At 40.5% G+C, this 25328-nt stretch overlaps 1 protein-coding gene across 2 annotated transcripts in view; it reads right to left on the reverse strand.

The window, feature by feature from the left end:
• Positions 1-1303: 1303 nt before the first annotated feature.
• The window catches only part of MYZAP (myocardial zonula adherens protein), a 52596-nt gene continuing 28571 nt past the window's right edge, over positions 1304-25328 (reverse strand). Inside the window, exons 11-15 of one of the 2 annotated variants that reach the window (XM_066558593.1) lie at positions 15227-15310; positions 14712-14812; positions 6232-6906; positions 5363-5585; positions 1304-4544 (exon numbers count right to left, since the gene is read on the reverse strand). In XM_066558593.1, the coding sequence (XP_066414690.1) occupies positions 4407-4544; positions 5363-5585; positions 6232-6906; positions 14712-14812; positions 15227-15310 (1221 nt within the window). In that variant the 3' untranslated portion in view covers positions 1304-4406. Of the gene's footprint in view, positions 4545-5362; positions 5586-6231; positions 6907-10447; positions 13086-14711; positions 14813-15226; positions 15311-25328 lie in introns of those variants that run through there. The other variant, XM_066558592.1, reaches the window with a different exon arrangement.

Here is a 25328-nt window from a genome sequence, read left to right on the forward strand (position 1 = left end):
TGTCCTTACAAAATACTTTGGAGAAATTATGCTTCTTTCTTATCCTGCTCTGAAAAAAGAAGCATGGCTGGGAAAGCTGAGAAAAGCTGTCTTTTCCTACAGCAGGACACAGCTTTGTTCCAACACAGTACTCCCTCTGCTTGTCCTCTTAAAGCCATTCATTTTCCTTTGTAATAAAAGGCCAGTTGCTATTCCCCTGGCCCAAGTACACTCCTTGCTAAAGGCAGAGGAGGAGCCAGACGCCCCCCAAACCGTGCCAGAACTGGGTCCTACTACAGATCATTTCCACTGGCAAAACGCAGCACGGCACACGACTGAGGCTGCAGGCTCCTGGAGCCGAGCTGGCTCTGCAGAGGAGCAGAGCAGCAGCCACAGGCACAGCTGGAGCTGCTCAGGGAGGCTGCTGAAGGCTGCCAGCTTGTGGTGTGCCTGCAGATCCACAATGAAACCCCACACTGCTGCCCGGGGCTGCTCGGGGACCAGCTCTTGCTGTGGCTTCCCGCTCAGCTTCTGATTCTTCAGTCAGTAGTGTCTGGGTATTGTTCTGCCTGACTCCTGATACTGTGTCCCTGTGGCAGGTTCAGAAATTCCACAGTTTCCAAGTTCTCTCAATTTACCAGCCCCGTTTCCTCCACACAGGAGCTCACCGTCACTGACGTTTTTGATCACATGGCCCTTAGTAGTCCAGAAGCCAGAACACTCTCAACAGAACTCTAGAAAACAGGAAAAGCAACTGTGTCTTTGCTACCCTTAGTTATTCTCAAGTCTGCCAAAAATAATTGAAGTCCAGCAGTATTTAGACTTTTCTTCAAATGCTATTTTCTAAATAACTAGCCTAAATTTTTAGGTGGCTAAACCCTCTAGAAGATATTATCACCATAGCAGGCAAACCAGACTACATGTTCTCTCCCTCAGGAAAGGTTAAAGCTGCTGCAGCACAGAAAATCTGTTAGAGGGCTTTTCTTCTGAGCAGTTTGGGTATCAGGTGCCCCAGCAATGCAGAAACCAAGGGCCTACAGCTGGTGCAGCACATCCTGCCTCACCTGCTACAGCTCTCTGACCCACAGGCCACATTTAAACTGTGTCTCTGTGCCATCTCTCAGACCTGCAAGATTGGCCAGCTTTAGGTCTCTCAGGTCTTTCCTCATCCATTTGCACCCCTAGATTTCTTTTCCTATATAGCAATAGTTTCCTAGCTCCATCTCCATGTTTTCCTTGTAAAGCACTGAAGCAAGAGTTCCCATTCTCTTCTAAATTTTACACGGTCAAAACAAAACATTATTCACATGAACAACTTCAAAAATATATTATTATCCATTCTTTATTTTTACTGTGTTAACAACCCATTCCAATATAGCAGTCCATTTTCAAAACAGAGAACAAGCTCCTTAGCTCTCAGATACATTTGGACATGATCTGGAACTGGGAAACATTGAAATACACAACAGCAATACCGTACTCAATCTGAAATTTTTTTCAATGTGACTAAACCATTTAATGATTCATCCTTTCATTATCCAGCAAATCCTTTCTTGATCCTCTTGTGCTCTAACTTTTCACAGACTTCAGGATTGCATATCCTCAACAAAGGACTGTTTAAACCTGACTTTGCTTTCTATCATTCACAGAATCTTAATTCAAAGTGCACACCTCTGCTCAGAAGCAACAGCCCCCAAGAAAGCTTCTAGGTTTTGCAAACTTTAAAATAATAAATCAAAATTCATACCTTTAGCTTGGTTTGGCATTCATACAAGACTCTCCTCCACAAGAACTCCCCAAAACTGCACTGAGCAGCTGCTGATTGTTTAATGAGCACATAATGAACTTCACCTGTTACCACAGTGATTGCCACCCCACCCTACCTCCCCTTAAAGGGAAAGTTTGCCCATTCAGGGATCATTTTGGCAAAAACCCAACATGTTGAATGCTATCAAAATAAAGGTCAAGAAAATTGCCTCTAATTTACCAAGTTTAGAGAGCAAAAGTATGTGTTAATAGCACAAAAAAAAAGAGAGTTGGTTTAGTTAGCAGAAGTGTGTGCTCAGCAGAAGCCTAGGTAGAGGTAAATTTGAGTACTCTGGAAAACAAGTCCCTAACCACATAGCTTTGTGTGAATTCCTTCAGCACAGAAAAGCCAGCAGAGAGAAAACACACACACAGCCGCTCACAGAGGTGTGAGAGCACAGCCAGTACAGGGTAAGGGCAGGGATGCCAACCAGGGGAAGAGATGCAAACAGCATGGAAGTGGTGATTTATGTTTCATGAAACAGCACAGGGAAAGCCAATCCAATTCTGAGGCTCCTTGTCCTTGAGCAGTACAAACTGCAGTAATGGGAGAGCTGATGATAAGATGCAGCTGGGCAAGCAGGTGGCAGCATGGAAAGCATTGATCTGAGAGATGAACTGCACCCACTCCTCTGGCCTGTGAGTCAGAGCCACGTGCTGAACAGAAATAGGCACAACTGAGATCCACTGGGTCATCAACAGGGATGCTGAGGGATCAATGTGAATGGCTGAAAACAAACTAAAGAATTGTGCTGACAAAGGCCAGTGATGGTGAGAAGCTGGGAGGATGAAGAAGGAGCATAGACAAGAGAGAAGGGGAAAAAAACCCAAGTATGAAAAGAAGGTAGAAAGGTGAGAAGGCCTGGAAATGACAAACACCTGCAGAGTCTGAAATCAAATCAGGAAATAAGGAAAGCCTCAGGAGAGCAGTTATGGCAAAACTACAAAGATATTGAGGTTTCTGTGAGGTATTCAAGGGACTGAGGCACATAGGAGGTGCACAGCTGGTATTTAGATGGAGTTCCAGAAAGCAAGGTAAGGTAGCAGTGGCAGGAGTCACACACACACACACAGCAGCATGTCATTGGAAAGGGAATGGGTGGGAGGCAGAACACTGGGTTTAGTGACAGTAAGTAAGCCTAATGAGAAAAAGGGAAGAGCAGCTGATGAGAAGCCAATGAACAATGAGAACCAGAAGGCTACAAGAGTTGAAAGGGTTCAGCAAAGAGCAAGAGATGATCTAGTCAAAAAATATCACAAGGAGCTTAGCAGCAGTTCCACGTGTCCAGCTGCAGTGCCAGGGTATGGACTGTGCCACAGGGACTGCCCAGGAAGGCTTGTGGAGCGCTTGGGAGAGAGTTGCTGCCTGCTAGGGAAGTGCTGCCTCCACTAAGAAGTGGCTGAGACCTTCCTCCCACATTTTCATTCCATGCAGCTTTTTCAATGACTTGCAGCTGGAGCAGCATTAGTTTCCAAAGACATCATTCCTGCAGGAACATCCAGGGACAGCCCTGCACACACAGAGCTGTGGCAACATCTTGGAAAACAGGTTGCCAGGCTATACAAGGAATCTCTGAGGTTTGCTTTAAGGAACTGAGCTCAAACTAGGCTCAGAATATCCTACTCCACAGTGAAAATACCATTGTGAAATAAATACGTGTCAGGTGTGTTCCTTATCTTTCAAAATTCATATTATTATTCATGGTCATGTAAGGAAGTTTGTTTTTTTTGTCTTCAAATAACAGCCAAAACTTAAAAATACACACAACACTTCCTCCAAGAAAACCAGAGGGTGGATCTCTTAATTTACAGTATTGGGCTACGAAAAATAGTACATCCAAAGTATGAAAGCAGTGTACAAAAATACAGAAAAACATAAAAATCTTTAATAAAAATAGTAAAGTCTTCAGATGAACTTGATCTCTTAATGTGCTTTGCCATAATAACCAAAAACCAAACAGCAGAGTCCCTTAAAGCCCAAACAGAATTTGAGTTACAAAATAACTTTAAATTCTTAGCTATTTACAAGGTAAGGGCAGCGAGTGTTATTTTAAGGTGCAGGCAGAGAAATAAGTTCTCATGTGGTAGGAAGTTACCTTACAGCCTAAAGATCAGGTATTTTTTGTAACTCTCTGGGCAGGTATTTTCACCATACCATGAAAGGTAATATTAAATAGGTAAAAGAAGTAGCTCACATTTATACAAGACAAGAGCTTTATACAAGACACGTGAGCAGTTCACAGGCACCTCAGCTTTCTTTATGGACATGTTTTGTGCCAAAGCCCTTTGCAATCAGATTTCTGCACAGAAGAAACTTTTTCTTATAGCTGACCCGTCCTAGCCTGCAAAACTGTATTAGAGAGCTTACTTTGCTAAAGCTGAGAACTGTGGGGCATTCTACAAGAATTAACTGCCCCAAGTGCTCAAAGAACAGTCCCCAAAGAAGACTGATAAATAATTGTGACATGTATATTTATTATGAGCCTTTCCTGGAGCTGTCATGTGAAGATTTTAAGAAAAAGCTGAGAAGATGAAGCATTCTCAATATTCAGGTTTGGGTTTTAAGAAGTACTGCATAAAGATCAGTTACACTGCTCATCCACAGACACCCTTCCATGCATTCAGTCTTCTGCTGAAAAATAATCTTCATCTCTCACTTCTCTGTACTGCATTGAGGCCTCCCCCTCTGGTTCAAACCTGAGCATTTTTATATTCAGTCTCTCTGCAAGCTTCTGTGCTGCAAGCTTGGCTTGCATTTCCTATGTCAGAAAAAAAAAGACAAGGTTAGAAAAAGTGTTCATTTGTCATTCTCATGAATAAACTAATATACTAAAATATAAACTTGAAATAATAATAATAATAATAATAATAATAATAATAATAATAATAATAATAATAATAATAATAATAATAATAATAATAATATCAGTAATTCCAAAGTGGACTTAATTAAAAGTTTTAGCAACTAGCAAAGAAATTTCAGTTTTCTTTTCACACTTATACATAACTATGCTATTAATATTTGACTCTTTTTAATAAGAGTTGAAATTCTCCATGTGGCAGCCCCCACCTGTGATACAGTAGTGTCAGTTTTAACAGAACACTTCTACAATAGTGTCTAATTTAAACATTAGCCTGACTCTACCTGGAAAGTCAAAATCCATTATAACAGAATTTAGAACCTCAGAACCCGAATTCTTCAGACACAGAATAAATAAAGGCAAATGTAGATACTTGAATATTTTAAGAATAACAAATACTGCTAGGCCTTCATTTATGCAAGGGACAAAAGCTCTGTCATCACTAATAGGGAAAGTGTACATTTAAATTTCTAGTCAGAGGTGAAGTGAGTGCAATAAGGTCAGCATATTAACACACAAAGATTTTGTTTAATGTAGGACTAACACTTTCAGAGAGTAATAATACATTCTTTAATTATAACATTAAAAGAATCAAATACAAGACAAAGTGCCTCTCCTCAAAGTCTTCCCATCTGAATTCACCGTTATGAAAAGCTCCCTTTATCTTTTCTGTTTTGGGAGTGATATAATTTTCAGACCAGATTGTAAATGCATACCTCATAAGCTTCTTTTTGCTGTATCTGAATTGCTATGGATTCCTCTATGGACAACAGCTTGGCAGGGGAGTGGTGCAGTGGTGGCAGTCGAGCTGCTGTGATGTCATCCAAATGTTTCTTATCTCTGAGTCTCCTCTCTTCTGGAGGAACTGGAGAGCCCAATCCCCCGGGTGATCGACTGGAAGAGGAACCATGAGATGATCCACTCTGCTCTCCTGATAGTCTGGAAGACATAAAACACCTGTGCTGTGATCCAAAGTTGCATCACAAGGTTGAACAACTCCAGTTTCAAAACTTACTTTTAACACCTAAGAGTTGAAAATAAATCTGAAGTGCTATGGAAACACAGACAAATAAAAAGTAAACAGCACTCAGAGAAAACAGAACTATTTCTCCACAGAGAGACAGTATCAAAAGTTACTCCTGGCAATGAACCAAACTGGTTTGCTGATTTATTAGCAAACTGAAGTAGCAATTCTGTAGGAGTCACACAAGGTACAAACTGTTACTGCTACCAGAACAGACAATGTAAATTGTAATTTTCCCAAAAGTGCAGAAAAAGCAAAACACTTCCAGCTATTAAAGTTCTACATGTTCTAGAACTGATCCAAAAGTTTTACCAATTGTTTAGTAGTTTTGCACCTTAAGCTATGAAATTCTATGACGATTCATGACAGTTGTTTCAGATGGGTGGAATGAAACCACTGCTCAGCACTGAGATTCTATGGCATTTAAAGCTACAGAGCCAACATATGAACCTTGTGTGTCATGAGACTTTAAGTCTCTTTAATCATCACCAGAAAACAAAGCTATCATGCTTGTTCTCTACCATTTCCCATTTTATGCACATAGAAAAGATCTGTACTCACGCATTTGTTTTAAATTTGGGTTTTTTTATGATTGGATTCTTGGCTCTGGCCTCTAGAACTTCAATATAATGTGGTGTCTTGGGATGCTGGCTTCCAAATACATTGCTCTTGTGTTTTGCCACATCCTGCTCTTTTTCCAATATTTTTTCACTGTTTTCCCCATCTGTAATTGTAACTTTTTGAAAGGCATCAACCAAGGCTTCTTTACTATTGTCCAAAGCAGATGTACTTTCTGTCCCATCCTCAGTGTTGCTCTGGGACATTTGCTGATCATTGTTCAGGTGATTGCTGGTGGCTGACTTGGAGACATCTTCACAAAAACTATTCTGATCCTTTGTAACAGTCTTTACTTTATTATTTTTCCTCTGAGTCCTTTGATTTGTCGCATCTTCTTCTGCCTCCTCCTCCCTTTCAGCAGAAGTGTCAGAAATGTCCTTAATGTTAGAGTTTTCATTAATGACTGAGGGATCTGCATTGTTCACTGTGTCCTCAATTAGGACAACTTCTTGTTTGCTTGCGTTAATCTCCTCCTGTTTTGCCTGAAACTCCAACCTAACAGCAGATAACAGCTCAGCTGTCCTGGCTACTTCTTCCTCTTGGGAAATGGCAAGCCTCAGCTTTTCAGCAAAATCAGAGATCTTCTTACCTTTATCTGGAAGCCTAGCAATGAACTTCCTAAAACAAAGAAACAGAAAACCAAAAATTATTATAAACAATCCTATTTCAACCAGAAATACATAAGTTTTATTAGAATGGCTAAATGGGGCAGGTTTCCTATTTACATACTAAACTTCTGAAACACAGCAAGATGCAAAGCATTTGCAGCACAGCACTACCTACGTGTTGTCAGTGAAACACACGAGCCATGAAATAGTTTGGGTGGAAGGGACCTTAGAAATGATCTCGTTCCACCCCGTGCCACAGGCAGGGACACGTTCCACCAGGCCAGGCTGCTCAGAGCCCCACACAACCTCGAGCACTTGCAGGGACGGGGCAGCCACAGCTTCTGTTCCAGTGCCTCTCCACCCTCACAGGGCATAATTCCTTCCTTCTGTATCTAATCTAAACCTACTCTCTTTCATTTGAACCCCTTCCCTCCCTCATCCGTCACGACATACTCCCGCAAATGGTTTTGCCCCATCGTTCGTGTACGCTCCCCTCAGGTTCTGCAAGGCCGCACTTAGGTTACCCCAAAGCCTTCCCTTTTCCAGGCTGAACAATCCCAACCCTCCCAGCCTCCCTTCACAGGACAGGTGTCCATCCCTGTGCCCGCGGGCGGCAGAGCCACACGGCCATGTACAGCCCGAGCGCTGCCCGCAGCCCCAGCCGCTGGAGCCCGGGGCTACCCGCGCCCTCCCCAGCCCCGCAGGCGCCGAACGGGAGCGGGTAGTTCGTCCTCTGCGGCCTGCTAGGGGACGGGCGAAGTCGGAGGGAAACCCGGTCCGCTCCTCGGCGCCCGCGCTCCGGCTGCCCTCACCGGTCGGCCAGCAGCCGCTCCTGCCGCCTCAGCATCTCGCGGAGCTCGGGCAGCGCCCGCCCGCGCAGCCCCGGAGCCGCCGCCATGGGCACCCGGCACAGCCCTGCGGGCCGCCATCTTGCCGGAAGTGACGGCGCGGCGGCGGGGCCCGACCTGCTCGGAAGGCGAAGGACGGCGCGGCCCTGGGACAGCGCTGAGGGTGCGCTGGGGGCTGCGGCACCGCGGGCTGCTCTGCCCCGCGCTGGGGACCCGCCTTCATCCTACGGGAATTGCATCAGCAGCTGGGAAAGCTGCGGTGTGTGCCCTGTACAGCACGCGTGCCACGTGCCGAGCAGCGCTGAAAGCCTGTGGGTTTGAGAGCAATTTGACACCTTTTAGCAATTTTTTTAGGTCAGCGCTGCAGCAGACTCTGACTTTTCCTCCTCCACAGTCCACACAATACCACACAATCTGGTATTCTACCGAAGTTTCTCGACATCTTTTATCTGTTACGCACTACCTGGATCATCCGTGGAAAATCCCCTGGGGGTTTTGCTTAAGATTCAGGGAAATCCCCGAGTTTTTCTCAGCGGCAGATCCCCCGCAGTTACCGGACACAAGTTCATTGAATTGTTGCCTCTGTTACACAAGTTTAAGTCACGCACCTCTGTCACATTTGGGCATCTTGCAGGAAGGAGCACTTGATCCTGCAGGCAGGAGAGAGTGGGGTACACGGCACGGAAACTGCTCCTGCCAGCAGGGAAATGAGGATCTAGAAGGAATAAACTCATTAGAGCACTGCTCTCACAAAATGTTCAGCTGCTTTGTGACATGTACAGAGAAGCAATTTACAGAGGGTTCAATTTATGTGCTAAACTGTATAAACACAGAAAAAAGTAGAGCAAAAAATGAAGATAATAAAGTGTTAATAACATGGCTTCTGGGAATCTCACCTGATCATTCTGTACTTCACTGGTAACACTGTTCACTGAGTCTGTATTTGTCCAAGTTCACTGGGAAGGAATATTGTTCATCTTTACCGTTTGGGAGTGTTAAATTTTGGAATAACATTGTCTGTTTACAGGTAACCCACAGTTCCAGAATGATGAGCAAGTAGCTGAAATTTGGAACGTGCTGGAACAAATATATATTCTTGGTTGTGAACAAGAGGGCAGTATTGAGACACCATGCTACTGAGCCAGCATCAACTTCAGTACAAACTTAAAGAAGGAAATATAGATTTAGTAATTTAGTATTATTATTCAACTTTATAAAATGTTACTTCTTTTCATTAGGAAAAGGAGCAAAAGAATCTTTAGTTTATAGGGTTTTTATCTGGGCCGGGGGGGCAGGAACTACCATTACCATTTCTCTGCTCAGGAGTTTTGAGAGGAAACAAGGTAAACATAGAATGTAAATCACCCCCAAAATAACAAGAAAATGGTATGAGTATTTGGAATTTAACTAAATAATTTTATTGCATTTAGGGAAAAAAATAATTTCTTATCAGCATGATGCAGCTTTATAATAATTCATTTTCCTTAAAAAAACAACTCCTCCCTTAAACTTATTTCTGAAAAAAAAGTCCCAAACATTTCAAAAGCAAATCTATATGTATTTGTACTTATCAATGTATTGGGAAGCAACCATGAGATCACTGCATTGCCTACATACCATTTGCCTTTACAGAATATTGTAACCTCACAGATGTCCATTTCTATGTATTTTCTCTTTAAATCACCAAGTCCCTTTTTATTTGTAAAATATTCACATACCTTGAGTTGTAAATGGCTCCTGCTCTTGTGCTCGTTCCATGTTGTGCTTGAGGCAGGGCTGGGAGTTAAGGAGACCTTAACTCAGGTCTCTCTGCACTTTTCTTCTTTTACACATGCAAATAGCCCCAGGGGCTGAACAAGAGTGAAGTAAAATGTAAATGGAATGAAACTCTCAGCATGCCCTTCTCCATTCTGTGGAGCAGGGATTTCCTGTGCAGAATTATGCACTTCATGCACAGAGAACTTACTTCTCATCCCTCCATATGCAGAGATGTTCAGATGTCAAATATTTAAAGCTCTCTGAAAAGCATCTGTATCCAGCTCCCAGAATTCTATGCTGGAGGTTCAGCACCAAGCACTGCCCATCTCAACAAGATTTTATCAGGGCTTGTTGGCAATCTGAGCTGAATACATGAAAATAGGAAAGCATTATTTGAGTTAAAAACTTGACATTCTTCCTGTGAGCATTACAAACCTGTGACACTGTGATTATCGTGTTTGCACAACCTCTTCTTTAGCTGACATGTAGATTATTTTTATAGTCTTAAAAATAAATCTCTATTATCAGTAAGTGGATATAACCTGTAAATAAAGATGTGCCACAACCATCCCAGTCTCATCCTGCTGAAGCCTGGAGAGCATCATCCCAGATGGATTCAGATGTTATCTGGATGATCTGAAGCTGTTGAGTTTTTTCCAAGAGCTGTGCTGCCCAGTTTTGTTTATCCTGTGCAAGTCAATAGTTTTTTATTTCATGAAAGAGTTCATCTACTTTTGTGACTTGGCTTTGAGAGTCTTTAGGCAGGGAGTGCCTTCCTGTTCTCAGGAGCCCGTGTGCCAAAGGAAACACCGACGGGAACATCGAGGCTCCGCAGGAGCCGCTCTCCATTCCCACATGTTTGGAACAAACAAGGTTGTGAACAGCAAGAGTCTGCAACCTTTTAAGGTAGGTTTATTTCCAAAAGACTGTTCACACAACAGAACAACAAGTTTAAATACAGTGTTTATTGCAATTTATCCTTTTCATGTCCTACATACCGGATGTATTAAAAGCATACAATGAAATACATTATTTGTACAGCATATATGAAAAGTGTATCCCAAAATACTTTCCAGAGTATCTGGAATAAATCACAAAAGAATACTTATCATGGTACAAATGTAGTCATACAATTGACTTACATTTAGTGTACTTTCTGGGACCTTCCTATATGGCTTTTATTGCTTTTTACAGAAATTTTACTAGTTTCTAATGTGATAGTACTAATTAACTCAGTCTCAAATTGAGAAAATTTATCCAGAAGTGTTACAATCTTTTCAGTCAGGTTTGTTATTATCTATGCTAGTTTATATTACTGCTCATTTGACTGGAAAGCTCTACATTTTCATGTAGCACAATGATATAAATACACTTCCTCTTCTGTTCTTCAGTTACCAAATCTACACCAGTAGTCCAATCAAGTGATAGTCATCCAGCTCACTGCATGTCAAAATGCTCTTAAAATACAGCTTTGACTTTAGTCATTATTTGGTTTAGAAAAAAATACTGTATTTCATCAAACAGTCAAGACAAAATTTACACAGAACACCTTTACAGTAAACCTTAAGGCCTTGCTGCATTCCTTGTAAAGTCTTGAGCAGATTATCATAATGTTGCAAGTCTCAGAGTTAAAAATAACTTGCAGCATTTTCAGGAGATCCTCAGGAGTATATTAAAAGTAGAATGACCTTCCTTTGAGTCTGTGTCAAAACATCATTTTGATACTTACCCTGCCCTCTACTACCATTCACTGAGCACCTCACAGTCATCAGGCTCTGTTTCCTGACTTCTGGCCAAAATCAGAGGGGTAAAGGATTTTCACTTTTTTAAACTTGTCAGTTAATGTCTTTTGCAGCAACATGCATTTCCTTTTATCTAAAACTACCACCTTCATCCATTCATCTTAAGTTTGAAAGTAATTTTCACAAAACATGGTCCAGAATTAAAGTCCTGAATTACAGAGGGACTGTTTGGGCACAGAAATGCTAACAAACATTCTGTAAGACCTAGTTGCATCCCTAATGGACATTAAGATACCTGTTGGGATTAGTTTTTAGTGTCCTTTTCTTCAAAAACAGATACTGTCCAAATATTTGCTGTTATCAGCCACTAGATGGAGATAAGATTTCATGGGTACAAAGCTTATCCCTGAAATCAGAGTTATTATTCATCTTCTTGTGTGTTCAACATTATTATTTTAAATACAGCTTTAGTAAGTGTACTTGATTTGAATAGACAGGACTGAATTCCATTAGGCTGGAGATAAAAGCAATCCCTTTGTGAAGCTCTGTGGCAAGGTGAGCACCTCCTGGGATTGACACTGCATGAAATATTGATCATACAGAACCTAAGTTGTTTGTTTTCTGTTGCAGGTGCTGTAATTAGAAAAAAAAAAAAAGTCCTTCATTCATGTTAACAGAATTTAAATAATATATTCCTACTTCATTTTAAACTCACTAAGAGAGGAAGATCAAAACAAGATGTAAATAATACCCTATAAATATATTTAAATTAGTTCAGTACTAGATACAGTCGCTCCTGTTGCTACTTTGAAGCCAAAGATAAGATTTTAAGTGGTCTGGACAAAAAAAAAAACAAAACAAACTTAGTACTCAAAACCCCAAATCCTGATTCAGGATTGCTATTGCTGTTGGAATTGCAAGGACTGCTGCAGGTTGCAGTAGGCAAACTTTTGTTTAATTAAAACTCCTATCTTTCCTATAGAAAAGTAAATAAATAAAGTGTCATGGATTTTTCTACATAATTGCTACTGAATGTGTCACCCATGGTCACTCTGTCCTGTGACTGAAGAAGTGCAAACCAGTGCCTCAGTCCAACAAAGCAAATTCCATTATAATCTGCTCTATCCCTTACTGTTTTGAGCAGCAAACACAATATTCATCTGCCACGTGTTGAGGGAATTGTTTTAAACAGCCCAGTTCATCTCTCCCTCCCAGACAAAGAGTGCTGGGTACAAAAGAGCTGCTCCCAGGTGAAGAGAGCCCTCAGCTGCCCCAGGTCTCTGGGACAGGTGTGAGCCACCCTCAGTTTGGGCAGTTCCGGAGCTTCCACACAAATTCCCTCTGCCAGCACAGCTTCAGGTACTGCTCCAGTAGTACTGACAACAGAATACATTAGAGCCTAATTAATTAAACAGAATTACAACACAATTGACAAAAAAAACCCCAACTGTACAGCTATACAAGTCCTTACAGGCATTTGAAATGACACATTGCACTAGACAGCTTCTAAAGAAGCAATATTGCCTGACTGCTGCTTCGCTCAGCCTGCTGCTTCCCTGTTCCCTCACAGTTAACATCAGTAGTGACTTCAGGTAAAAAGTTACCAAAGAGCTGCTTTCAGGACAAATTTAGCAAGACTCCATGCTGCTGCTCTCCTCTAAACTGATAAAAACTTATCTAACCAAGCTGCAAGGCGCAAAGATCTGCTCATATTTGGAAAGCTGGCTGAGCTGGGCTCTCAGGATGTGCTGCTCCTTGTGCTGAATTCCAGCACTCTCTTGAACGGGGTGTACGTCCTCACCGGCCTCGGGCTTTCAGGAGCTCTGTTCTCAGAGTTTGTGCTGTTCAGGAGACAAGAGAAAGCTTACAGTAAAGGTCAGAGTGCCACACAGCTGTAATGCCATGGCAGTGAACTTGCACCCTTGTGTTGATATTGACAGGCTAAAATTAAACTTATCAGTGCATTTGGTATGTTCCGTACTTCTTTATTCCATAATATTCTATAAAATTGTATATAATATTCCATTAAATTTCTTTTGTATAATTTCTTTTCTATAATATCCTTGCCACAAAGAGTATTTTATAAGATGCGTGGCAGATACTGACATGTTTACAGGCCAGCATTTGCTGGTGCTCACAGTGGAACGCCCAGCAATAAAGTTATTAGGACTAAGAGTCCTGCAACAAAGAAAGATAGCAGTATTGCATTTAAGAACACAATTAGTCATTAAGAGTAATTCCATGAAATCTAAACTGCACAGAGGTGCATTTCTTCAAAGAGATAAATCTCAAAAAGAGGAAAAATATCAGATAAGTAGGGGCTGTGCTTACATACAGAGGGGCCCGAGAGAGGGCAAAGATAGGTTTCTATTGACAATCTGAGTGAAAAAACAGGGTATTTAAGGTTCCAAAACACATGCCATTAAAATATGCTCTAGGCAGAACTCCAAAATGAGTGTATTTTTAAATTATGAAGTGAATTTTAGTTTGCTTGCTGATTTCATATGCTAATTTACATTCCTCAAACTAAACAATTCAATTTGCAGAGCGGTTACAATGAACAAGTTTACTTATTGGTAATAAAAGTAATGTGAAATGGCCCTCTTTATTTTACTGGTTTGTTTCCTGTTTTGCCCTTCCATGTGGGGCCTTGTGGGGAATACTGAAGTGCAAGTGCAGAGCCCTGCTCCCAGAGCTCAGTGCCCTGCTGTAGGCTCAGGGCAGAGAAAGCAGGGGAGAAGGGGAGGCACTTACACCCGAGCTTTGCAAAGCCAGGCTCAGAGCCTCAGTCACTACACCCGGGATTGCCAAAGCCAGGCTCAGAGCCTCAGTCACTACACCTGAGCTTCCCAAAGCCAGGCTCAGAGCCTCAGTCACTACACCCGGGATTGCCAAAGCCAGGCTCAGAGCCTCAGTCACTACACCTGGGCTTCCCAAGGCCAGGCTCAGAGCCCTGGCAGCACGGAGCAGCCGCAGCGTTCCAGTGCAGCCATGGCCATGTCACGGCGCTGTTTACCTGGCAATCCTGCAGCCCGGGCCAGGAATCTCCAGAATGCCGCAGCCCTTCCCTGTGGGTGTTCCCTGCTCTCCAGTGCTCCCGGTCACACCTCCGGGCACAGAGTGAAGTGTGCCCGAAGCCAGGGCTGGGCAGCTTGGGCAGAGCTGTCCCTGTCCGCAGCGCAGCCACTCTGCACCAGAACCTGCCACACCTCACTGTCCCCTCTCTGAGTTCTCGACTGAAATTGCATTATTGGCAATAACTCCTCCCCAAGAGTTTGCAGTATGTTTGCATCTTTAAGAAAAAAAAAAATCCGAAACCATAAATCACTTATGTAAACTGCACCTAGGAGTGAAGCACTCTTAAACTCCACACTCAAACAGTTCATTAGCAAAATGGTTCACTAATACAACACTGATAAGGAACATTATGAGGAATTTTCCTACAAACAAGCAGAAAAAGTAAATACCTGTATGGAAGATCACATTCTACACCAGTATCTCTGGTCTCTATATTGGTCTTTTGTTGGTTTTCCATTAGGTAGTCCAGTTTATCTTGCAATTCTTTATTCTGGGAAACAGTAATTTTCATCACAAGTTTATTTTATTTATGGTAATTAAACAAGGAAATAAAATTGCACATTGCCCTTTCCCTAAAAGAAACAGTGTAAAAGTATGTATTGATAAAATAAAGGGGTCCTTAATTCTGGAAAGAATATAAATTAAACCAACAGTTTTATTCAGAAGCTTCTGGCCTAAGTCATTATAAAACCATTAGCAAATTGTAAGTTAAGAAACTTAGAGTGAATATTGAGACTTTATTACACACAGTCCTGACGGTATGACTGGTCATATGTTTAATTTCCATTTGAAGAACAGCAAATACATACAGTACATCCAGATAGCACTGGATGACATTGGTTCAAATTTAATTTGGTTTCATAAAATAATCACAATAATGTAAACTTAAAATGTAATGCCTTACCTCACATTCTAAGAAAGAGATTTTGTCTAAAAGCTGTATTATAAATAATTCCTTTTCTTTTACTTTCTTCCTTAGCATTTCAATCTATGAAGAAAAACAAAGATATTTAGTCTGATGGGGATGGGAGAAAATTATCTAGGTATCAGAGGAAGAAAACGTATTTAATATTATTGTTCAGAAACAATTGAATACCTGTAAGTATTCACAAACTGCTTTAATCCCTGGATTAGCTACCAAATTCAGTGGACTTTTACTAAAGTGAATTCATTTTACAGAACAGCTAAACTGAAATCAAGGAACACTCAGAACACATTCATTTTTTTCTAGCAGTCATTGCAAGAATGACCATTTCTGAATACTTTGGTCAAATTTCCCATGCATTCTCACCAGTCACTTTTTAACTCTGTATATTAAAATCAAAGCTGTGAACAAACACTAACATCCCCATCACCAGGGTAAAATTTTTCAGCGTATCTGGAAACCAATGATTAATATAAATATTCCCATCCTGCTAAAGGAGAAGGATAAAACACTCAAGGCACAATAATGAAAACAATACTCTCCCAAAATTTTACTGCTAGAAATTATAAAATATTTAAACAAAAACATACAGAACTGTAAAAAAAAAAAAAAAGAAGCAAAACAAATACACATATTGAACTGAAAAATGAAAAGCTGTAACACCAAGTGAATTTAATCTAGTCTCCATGACTTTCAGGTATCACATGTCACTGACACAATGATCAGTTGTTACTTGGAAAAGCTAAAACATAAACACCATACAGTGTTTTCAGCTGAACAGTTACAGAATACAGGAGTGCTGTCATCATCCATCTTTCTCAAAATCAGGTCTTTCCTTTTTTTCCTCTTTTAAAGTCCATAGAAAAACTACCCATGTCATATTGTAGCATTTTCAGAAAATCTTAGAACATACCTTGATCTTCATGTTTTATCACAACTTTGTTTAATAGTAAGACTGAATTAAGTCAGTTATGTCTTCCCTGGTTCAGTAACTTCAGTCCTGCCAATAAACTCCACTTTAGAAAAGATAAACTGTTCTCTTAGGACTTTCAAGTGGTTCTTCTCTATTAATATTCTCCTACTATGCATATAAGGAAATATTACTAACACCAATAATCAGTGCTACACAAAGAAGCCCAAAGCCAAGCACAGCTGTGTGATCACACTGGCACACAGCCATTCTTGCTTGTTATTGAAAATAATCAACTCCATCAGCTGCCTAGGCTGGTTTTTACATCAAACACAAAATATTTCTGTTTCCAAATAAGTGATTAAACTATCTGTCATCCAAAAGCAAGACAACTCTTGTGTTTCACAGGCATTTACCTTAACTTATATTCATTCTGTGATAGAAAGACCTAAGATGTGAAATAAACTGACAGTAACCATTATGTTCACCAGAATCATGTACAAATAGATTTTGTGTACGTTAAAATTTAAGTTCTGCTTATTTTTTACATTGGCTAGAGAAAGACAGCTCCCTAAGGATATTTTTGAATTATTTTATTAGAATAGTCTGAAGGCAAAGATAAGGTTAGAACCTTAAAATCTAACAGAGAATACAAAAAGGAAGACTTTGACAAACAGCTTCCTCCCCTTCCCAAACACAGAACTGAACTCCAAAGAGACATTTTGTATTTTGGTGAGGATGCTCTAGGGAGCAGCAGACTGAAGCATAGACAACAGTACCTCCAGGCTCTCTGTAACATGTTTACATGGTACCAGTCAGAACCCATTAAAACCATGCCTTTGCCCCAGAATTACACCAGATTTTTTAAATCCACCTTCTTTTCTGCAGAGAATATGCAGAATATCATCACAAGCTCTGTGTCTCAGTCGAGCAGCCAGACAGAACGGTGTGGTTAGACCATGCAGGTTACAGAATGATCAGGCTGTGAATTGTGTAACCTATATAAAACCTTTAAACATTAGGAACTCAGACACAGCCACACATCCCAAATACATTTCAGGAGAAATAAATGCAGCAGTGAGGCTGCATTTGAGGTGCTAAAATGAGAGGCTGTTTCAGCTCCAGGAAAAATGTCCTGCAGTCCTGCTCCCTGGACACAGCAGAGCCCTGTGAGGCCACTGCAGAAGGAAAGCAGGCACAGAATGAAGCAGGAATTCTGCACCACCAGACACTCGGCCAAACAGCTGCCTCAGCAGCTACTGCAGGCCAAGGGCTAAACAAGTGTCCTGACACAGATGACACATCCCAGCACAGTAATTTACTATAAAAATAAGTTTATTTACTGAATAAGGACTTGAGTACACATCATCTTATGCCATTAACATCAGGAACGAAAAAGCTGATTTGATTAATCCTTGAGAGGGTATCTCACAGGGAACCAGGAAAAACAGGAATAACTCTAAGAGATTATATTAATATATTAATATATTATTATATTAAATTTTAAAACCCCACAAATCCACATATTGATAATTTCTTTGTTTCTAGCAGCTGCATAAAGCAAGAGAACATCTAGCAGGTGTCAGAGCAATAGATTTTGACTTTGGGTTGAATACAAGATAAGGAGGAGAAGAGGAGAAGCAAGATGGGTCAAACACAGCACTCAACTCCAGGCCTGAGTGGTGGCCAGAACAGTCTGGTCAGAATGGTCAGAAACAAATCAGTGCAAGCCAAAGACTCTAGAATTCCATGGACTGACTCTTTTATTTAAGTAATTTCTGGACTGACTTCAGGATAAAATTATCATCAAGATGTTCCTATGTTTTCTTTGGTCAATGCTCACAGTCTATAATCCACCTCATCCTTGCAGTGTCTGCAGGCTTCAAGAGTTTCTGCTCACTGTACTCAGCAACTTTATCCCAAGCCTGGCTTTTGCACAACTACCCTCTCAGATTTCTTCATCATTTTCTACAAGCACTATTCAGGTACATTCTTCAGGCTCTCTCTGCCAACCTTCTCCAGAAATGTCCAGACAGACTTTCCCTAGCCCTTAGTTCTTGACCTGACATTGTTAAGACTCCACATTTCTACCTGTATTTCTATAACCTTCCTGTCTACATTAAGCACTAAAACAAAACTGGCAACATACTTAGAAATATCAGTTACATTAATGAGCTGCTCATTCCTTTCAAAACAGTTCTGCTGACAGTACTAATGTGACTTTATCAACTCTGGACCACACAGTCACCCTTCTTCCTACCACTGCATTCTCTCTTACCTCCCCCAACCCATTGTATCCATTGTTCCTGCTTTCCCTTCTCCAGCTGGGAGACATCTGACTATTCCAAAGCTGGGAAGAGAAAAGCTACAAGGCCCAAGCTCCAGTTTGTAATTTATCTGGTGTGCCAGCAACTGAGGGGCATGCTGTGCTCTCAGCCCTTCAGCCACCCCTGGCACTTCCCTGCCAGGCAGAGAAGGGGCACCGAATCTCTCCCCATCCTGGCACAATCCATGAAGCTCCCTGCCAGTGGTGCTGGGTGTGCAGCTTGCATTTCATATACCCACTGCAATTTCCAATTATCTGAATCAGCATGCAAGGTCCAACATGGAATGTGAATCATCCTGAATTTATCCACTGACTCAGGATTAATATGGTCACGGACTTCTTTTTTAGATCTCTCATCCTTGTTTCTGCCCTGCTGCTGTCACCACCTCTATGCTTTTGTCTCCTTCAAGAAACTGGAAGTCATTTTTCAAACTGCCTCAATCTTCAGATTGTCATTTCATCTTGCTGCATCTCCCAGAAAATTCAATTCTTCTTGTCCATTCCATTGATGAAGATCTCTTTCTTTGTCATCTCTGCTCCTTATAGATTCTCCAAATACCAAACAATTGTCAGGGTACTTGAATGGGCTTTGTAAATACTAAACTTTGCTTCCCTAAGATGGAAAGTGAGATGAAAAGAGTCAACAGCATTAAACTGATCTCGTGGACAGAATACCTAAGAAGAACAGTCAAGAGAAGAGTTGGAGAACTGCAAGATCTAAAAGGAAGAGTCTGTAAAGAAATGCTGGGTATGTGACTAATGGTATTAGAATGAAAAGTCAACAGAATTACAAAGCTATTAAAGCAGAAGGAAAAAACATCTTGAGAGAAAAGTAAAAATTGTTTTTAAATGTAGAGCCTTTATAAAGAAGGCCTGAAATAGGAAACTATTTTATTCTAAGTAACTCAGATACAGATTTGGAGGCATTAAACTATATAGTGATCTGCTCGATTGGAACAGATCCAGATATTAGTCACCATTTACCACTTAACAGTATTATCCATTAGTTTAAAATATTTACCAGCATATAGTTTTAATATATATAAGTATCATTTTATTCAGGTATACCTATATTTTCCTTATTCATTCACCATTAATGTACTGGGCATCAGTAACACCAATACAGAAACATGAACAAATTAGTCAGAAATATGACTGCACAGGACAGATGCTACACAGCATGCACAAAACAAGACAGACAAGACATTGCAACATACATCAGCCTGAGCTCGCAGAGGTAAGTGCTGTACAAGGAGAACAGGATTTTCCTCAGTCCTGTATTTCACTGGACCTTAACTGGTATTTATGAGAGGCTAGATAAGAGTTGAAACTTTTTCAGGGAGCATAATGCAGCGAATAGGAACGAGCACCTTTGCCTTTTAATCCTCCTTAAATCACGTGAACAACTTATCCACTTAAACTTACACTTTTTGTATTTTAAACCTCACATTGCATTTACAGAAGAAGTAACTGACTGATTTAGGTTAATGCACCAATGTAGAGACCTTCCTAAATGAATGAGCTCCATGAACACATTGTCCAGTGGTTGATGTCCATGTATTGCTAAAGCAGGGGCTGACATGTCCTAATGAGTTACAGACATTGGCTCATTGTCTGCACATCAACCCACCTCGTTAAGCATTACCTTAGTGATGGGCAAGTTTCTAATTTGTGACTTGGCCAGGCAATTCCCAGCTGAAAGTGCTGATGTTGTGCATATATAAACCCTCTCACCAAACACCAGCAGTGATTCTACTTCTGCCAACAGATAAGCATTGTACTGCTTGCTCAAGTCCACTGAGGAATGCCAAACACTTGTACTGGGGAGGGGGGGAGGAGGGTGTGGAAAGTTATTCATGTTATGTCCTTTATCTTCTTTCTCCAGAATCCCAAGGTGTGTTTCTCTTTCTACATTTCCTGTTCTGCATTTTTGTTGTTTCATTTTTATGGCAGGTACTATGGAATGCAGATCTTGGTTAATAAAAGTTTGGCATCTGTTGTTGGTAATTCCATCTTCTCCTCCTTCTCTGTGGCTTCTCTTACACGACCTTGAAACTGTTCTTCCATATTAAAAGAGGGAAATTTCACTATATATCTGAAGTTGGAGTGTCTTGATACAGATGTTTTCAGATGTTTAAGTCTTTTTTGGAAAAATTTCTTCTTTTTATGCCCCATTTGTGCAATACAAAGTCTCTTCTGTATTTGGGATATCATTTGCTCATTAGCACTGTGTCCTTTCATGCAAGTATCCTCCCCGACAGAACAGGAGACAGCTTCTCCCTGGTGTCTGGTCACCATTTATTATCCAAGGAATCTGAGACTAAAGCTGGAGAACAGCTCATGGGCCATGACCTAGAGACAGTTCAATTCAGTCGTTAGGGGAATTTCATGTGAAATCTAAGTTCTGTAGATAATATCTTGGCATGAGATCAAATGTCCTTTTTTCTTCAGATCCCTTCAGAACAGCTTTCTATATCTGCATCAACCTCCTTGCCTAGCTTATAAAATGTAAATGCTAATTTCCTTCCCTCCTCTGCTTCTCAACAATGAAACAACATTACATATAAAATAAGCTTACTGGGCAATGAAATTGCAATCCATTTCAAAGTGAAATGCATAATTCTCAAAACTAAACCTCTCTCAAATCTCTCCAGGTTTGAAATTGAGATCAAGCCACAAAATAATTATATTGCTAATTTAAAATCTATGTTTTGTATTTGATTTATCTTACTTGAAAGTCTCATTTCCTTCAGTGGCACAGACAGGATGAACTGGCGGACCCATCCGATAGATACTTCGAAGAGAAGCTTTTACCCCTCTCACAGAACAAGAGCAATTTCAGCCCTGAAGGGAACAGTGTGGTAGCAGCTTCCCATGCCCTCCCTCTGTGCCTGCATCTGCCTGCCCAGTCCCATCTCTGCAGGGAAACGCCTCAGTGGAAGGGCCTGAAGTCTGTGTGCCTCTGCCTTCCACCTGTGAGTCTCCCTGCAAATTCTTCCTCTCATCAAACAGTCTTTTACCAGGACTGCCTTTGCTCTACCTAGCCATACTTTAAGACATCTACAAAGGCCAGAGCTGAAAAAACTGAGCCTTGGTTGACCACTCGGGCCATCTGTGTCTCCTCACTTGGTTTTTGAAAGCCTGTGATGTAAAAATAGTATGAGAAAAGGGCTGGGTTTCTAAACACCTGCAAAATGCAAGTCCTGCACTTTTAACTGCCAGCACTGCATTTAAAGCATACTACACTAAGCTGTGAACAAATAGATTTGTTTAACAAACAAGTTCAACACAGGGATAAATCTGTCAGCCATAAATCATCTGCAATCTCTCTCTAATGAGAACATGAGGCTTTAAGACCATGCAGGATAACTTTCTGCTCAGCTGGTGCACTAATGAGCAGCAATTTTTGCTCTCACAGAAAAGAATCCCTGTGAGGATGAAAAATGTGTGTGCATGAGAGCTAATACACAGAGGTGTTGAAGGTCACCAACTCCAGAAAATTTCCATCTTATTTCTCCCATTTATTTTTCTTCTGAAAGTAATTTTCTAGGCTTCTATTTAATTTATGACTGATTTGACTAGATCAAGTTGAAAAAGGTTTCTATTAATGCCTGAAATGGAAGGATTTCTTTTCAGAGGAAAAAAAATAGAAGGAAATATTTTTTTTGCTAAGGAATGTGAGCACACTGAATTGTGAGTGTCCTCCTCTGCCTGGGCTCAATTCCCTAGATCAGTAATCATTGAAATCAATACCAATATGATGAGATCTGTGAAGAGGAAGGTGTTAATACTCTACCTCCATGGCCTCCTACATCTGATGCTTCTCTGCAGTATCCCCTTTCATGCCTAAGTTAGGACTGACCACCAGCTCCTAACACATTTTTAAATGCCATCAAAATAGCACCAGCGGTGTTAAGAGTTGCCTGCTGCATCACAAAACTCCATTCTAAAGCTTCTCTTTCACTTCCTCCTGGCTGCTTGCTGTTCTTTTACAGAATGCCCTGCATCTATGATTTGCAAACGATCCGTCAGCTTTCCCAGAAACGGCTTAAGAGCAATCTATTCCAATCTATTCCGTGATTTTTTTCAGCAGGAGATTCAGCTCACTACTTGTCCAATTTTGACAGTTCTCCATATGAGTTTGAAGCAGTATATCTTGTTTGTTCAGCATCCCTTTGAAGTGATGTTCATTTCTCCAATTTCTCTGAATTGGAGATGGTAACAGCATACATGTATGATTTACACTGGAAGAGTAAAGCCCTTATTTATACTTCAAACCTGTGTCCAATATATGAAGATTAATTGTAAACAAAGCTCATCCTGTAGTCAAGCAAGTTTAGGCTTTCTCACCTAGCAGCTCAAACAGTAGCCCTGTTTCAGCTTCAATTTCTGCTGATAATTTTAACTACTTCCTTTCCTTCCACTTCTCTCCTGAGTTTCCCAGGTCAGCCTGTTCTCACTCCATTGACTGCCACAGAGAAGCTAAGTGTTTCAGAAAGCAAGATTTCTAGCTTTTGAATTATTTGGTTATTCTTTCTCAATTATTTAAATGCAAGTTATCAATATGATTATAATACCCTCATAAACCCTAAGATGGCATGTTACTTTACAGATACCAGTAATGAAAATAGTGCAATGAGTAACAGGGCAGGTTTTCACTACACTTTTCTTGATATTCCTTGCCATTACATTCTGCAATCAGTTAAATTTAGTGTAGGGAGGATGTGTGTTTAAATATACCCTGATGAACATGTCTTCCGGGACTTAAATAGTAGTGCAATCTTCCCTATTTGCTCTAGCAGATATTTTTAGTGCTGCTGCTCACTAGTTTTCAACCTAACTTCAGAACAGACTCTTCAGATAGCATTCCTTTTCAATATTTTTGTTGCCAACTTTTCAGCTTCTATGGCATAGTTAATAAGTGTTTGCTTAAAATAAGCCAAAAAATACTTATCTAATATTATGAAAAAACACAAAATCATGAAAAGCACCACATGCTTGGATAGTTGAGGACATACATATCTGCAATGTTTTTTCTCTTGCCCCATGGTGAACAGCTACTCTTATCCACATTATTAAAACTGCTATTTTTAGGCCATTATTCAAGAGTCTAGTTTAAAACAGGGGCATGCCAACTATATTATGGATATTTTCTCAAACACAGTACAAACACAAGCAACAAATAGCACAAAATTAAGAAAGAAACAAACATTAAATGCCTGATGTATTTGGTACCACCTGACCTGATCAAACCTCTGCTACAGGAGTCTTTGGCTAGCTCACTAGTGAAAATATAGATGTAGCTACACAGGTGTTCATGCAGAAGGAAGCTGAATTAAAATAAAACACACAGAAACTAAAGGAAAGAGCAAAAATATCCCCCCTATGGCTAGGTGGCAGTCAAGAGTGATAAGAGGTTTAACTGAATCTGAAAAGCAGGCAGTAAGACAGCAGTTAGAAGCAGACATGTTTGACAATTAATAGTGACTTGGTCACCTAACACTCACTAAATAGGATAACCAGATGGTCTAGAAGGGCTTTCTGTGTATATCAAGGCACCAGGAGAGATACATTACAAGCATTACAAGTAATTAACAAGCTAAACTTACCCATTAAATCTAATATTAATGAAATGATAATCATTGGCTCAAGCTTTCTATGTGGTTTTATTCCAGAACAAAAGATAGAGCTGAAAGGACTTGTTATACCAATGCAGCCCACTAGAGGTCAAGTTACAACCAGAAGTTTGAAATATATTTAGTAATAAAGGGCAAAACTTAGGCCACCATCCTCATGTATTACTAGATTCATTAAGGGTGCCACATATATCACAAATCCTTCAGAAAAAACTCTGGTGTACAGAGATACAAAGCAGATTAAATAATTGTTCCCATAATCCATTAATTAGATGGATTGGATTACTGGACTGGATAAACTTTCTTTATTAAAATGCCATGGTATGAAGACTGTAAGTTCTGTTTTAGACCAGCTAGGATGCTTAAAAACAGTGATAATGGTGAACTAAACTAAAACCAAAACCTCAAGATATGTCTGATACAACAGAAGAACTTTAATCCCTCTGTGTAAAATACACTAGCATCACACATGTGATCATACAGAAGGGCTGCATCAGAATCTTATAAAACAAAGCATATGTAAATACATATAAATACAAATGCAGAAAGAATGCCTTAGATTTGAGTGGCTTCTAAACATTTGATATCTTGAGTGTATGATGTCCAGATACAAATCAAAGGTATCTCATGAACACCCATCATCTCTGCAGTAGGAGGCTCGTCTAATAGAGCTGTCAGCTTTGTAAAGCTCCAATTTAAACTTATCTATTTCCCATGACATTCTTCCCACTTGGACAAACAGAAATGTTTGCAATTACAGCCTTCTGACCACAGAACAGTTTCCTGACACACAGGTAGCCTGTAACTTAAAGCATTTATCCAGCAAAATTTCACTTAAAATTTTACAGGAAATGGCAGCAGCTAAGACAATGTCCCCAGACCAGGGTAAGAAGAGATGAGCAGTGAGAACCTGTGCTTGCTCACCTATTTCTGTGAGGAATCATATTAAACAAACAAAAGAACCTAAGCAAAATCTCCCAAAACCAGAAGAACAAAGCAATAAACTCAGCTTTTGCCTTCCACTTCTGTACAGGAAGGAGACCATTAATGACTAGAGTGCATCATATCAGAGGTACCCTCTGAGCTGGAAGTTGTGTTGCATTTCCTGAACACCCATGAAGAGGTACAGAACTAGTGTCAGCCTAAAGATCACAGTATATAACCCACAGCCACTGCAATAAACTGCTTTCATCTACTCTTTCTGCTTCA

This window comes from Molothrus aeneus, chromosome 13, assembly GCF_037042795.1.
Source record: "Molothrus aeneus isolate 106 chromosome 13, BPBGC_Maene_1.0, whole genome shotgun sequence".
In the NCBI taxonomy this organism is placed as follows: Eukaryota; Metazoa; Chordata; class Aves; order Passeriformes; family Icteridae; genus Molothrus; species Molothrus aeneus.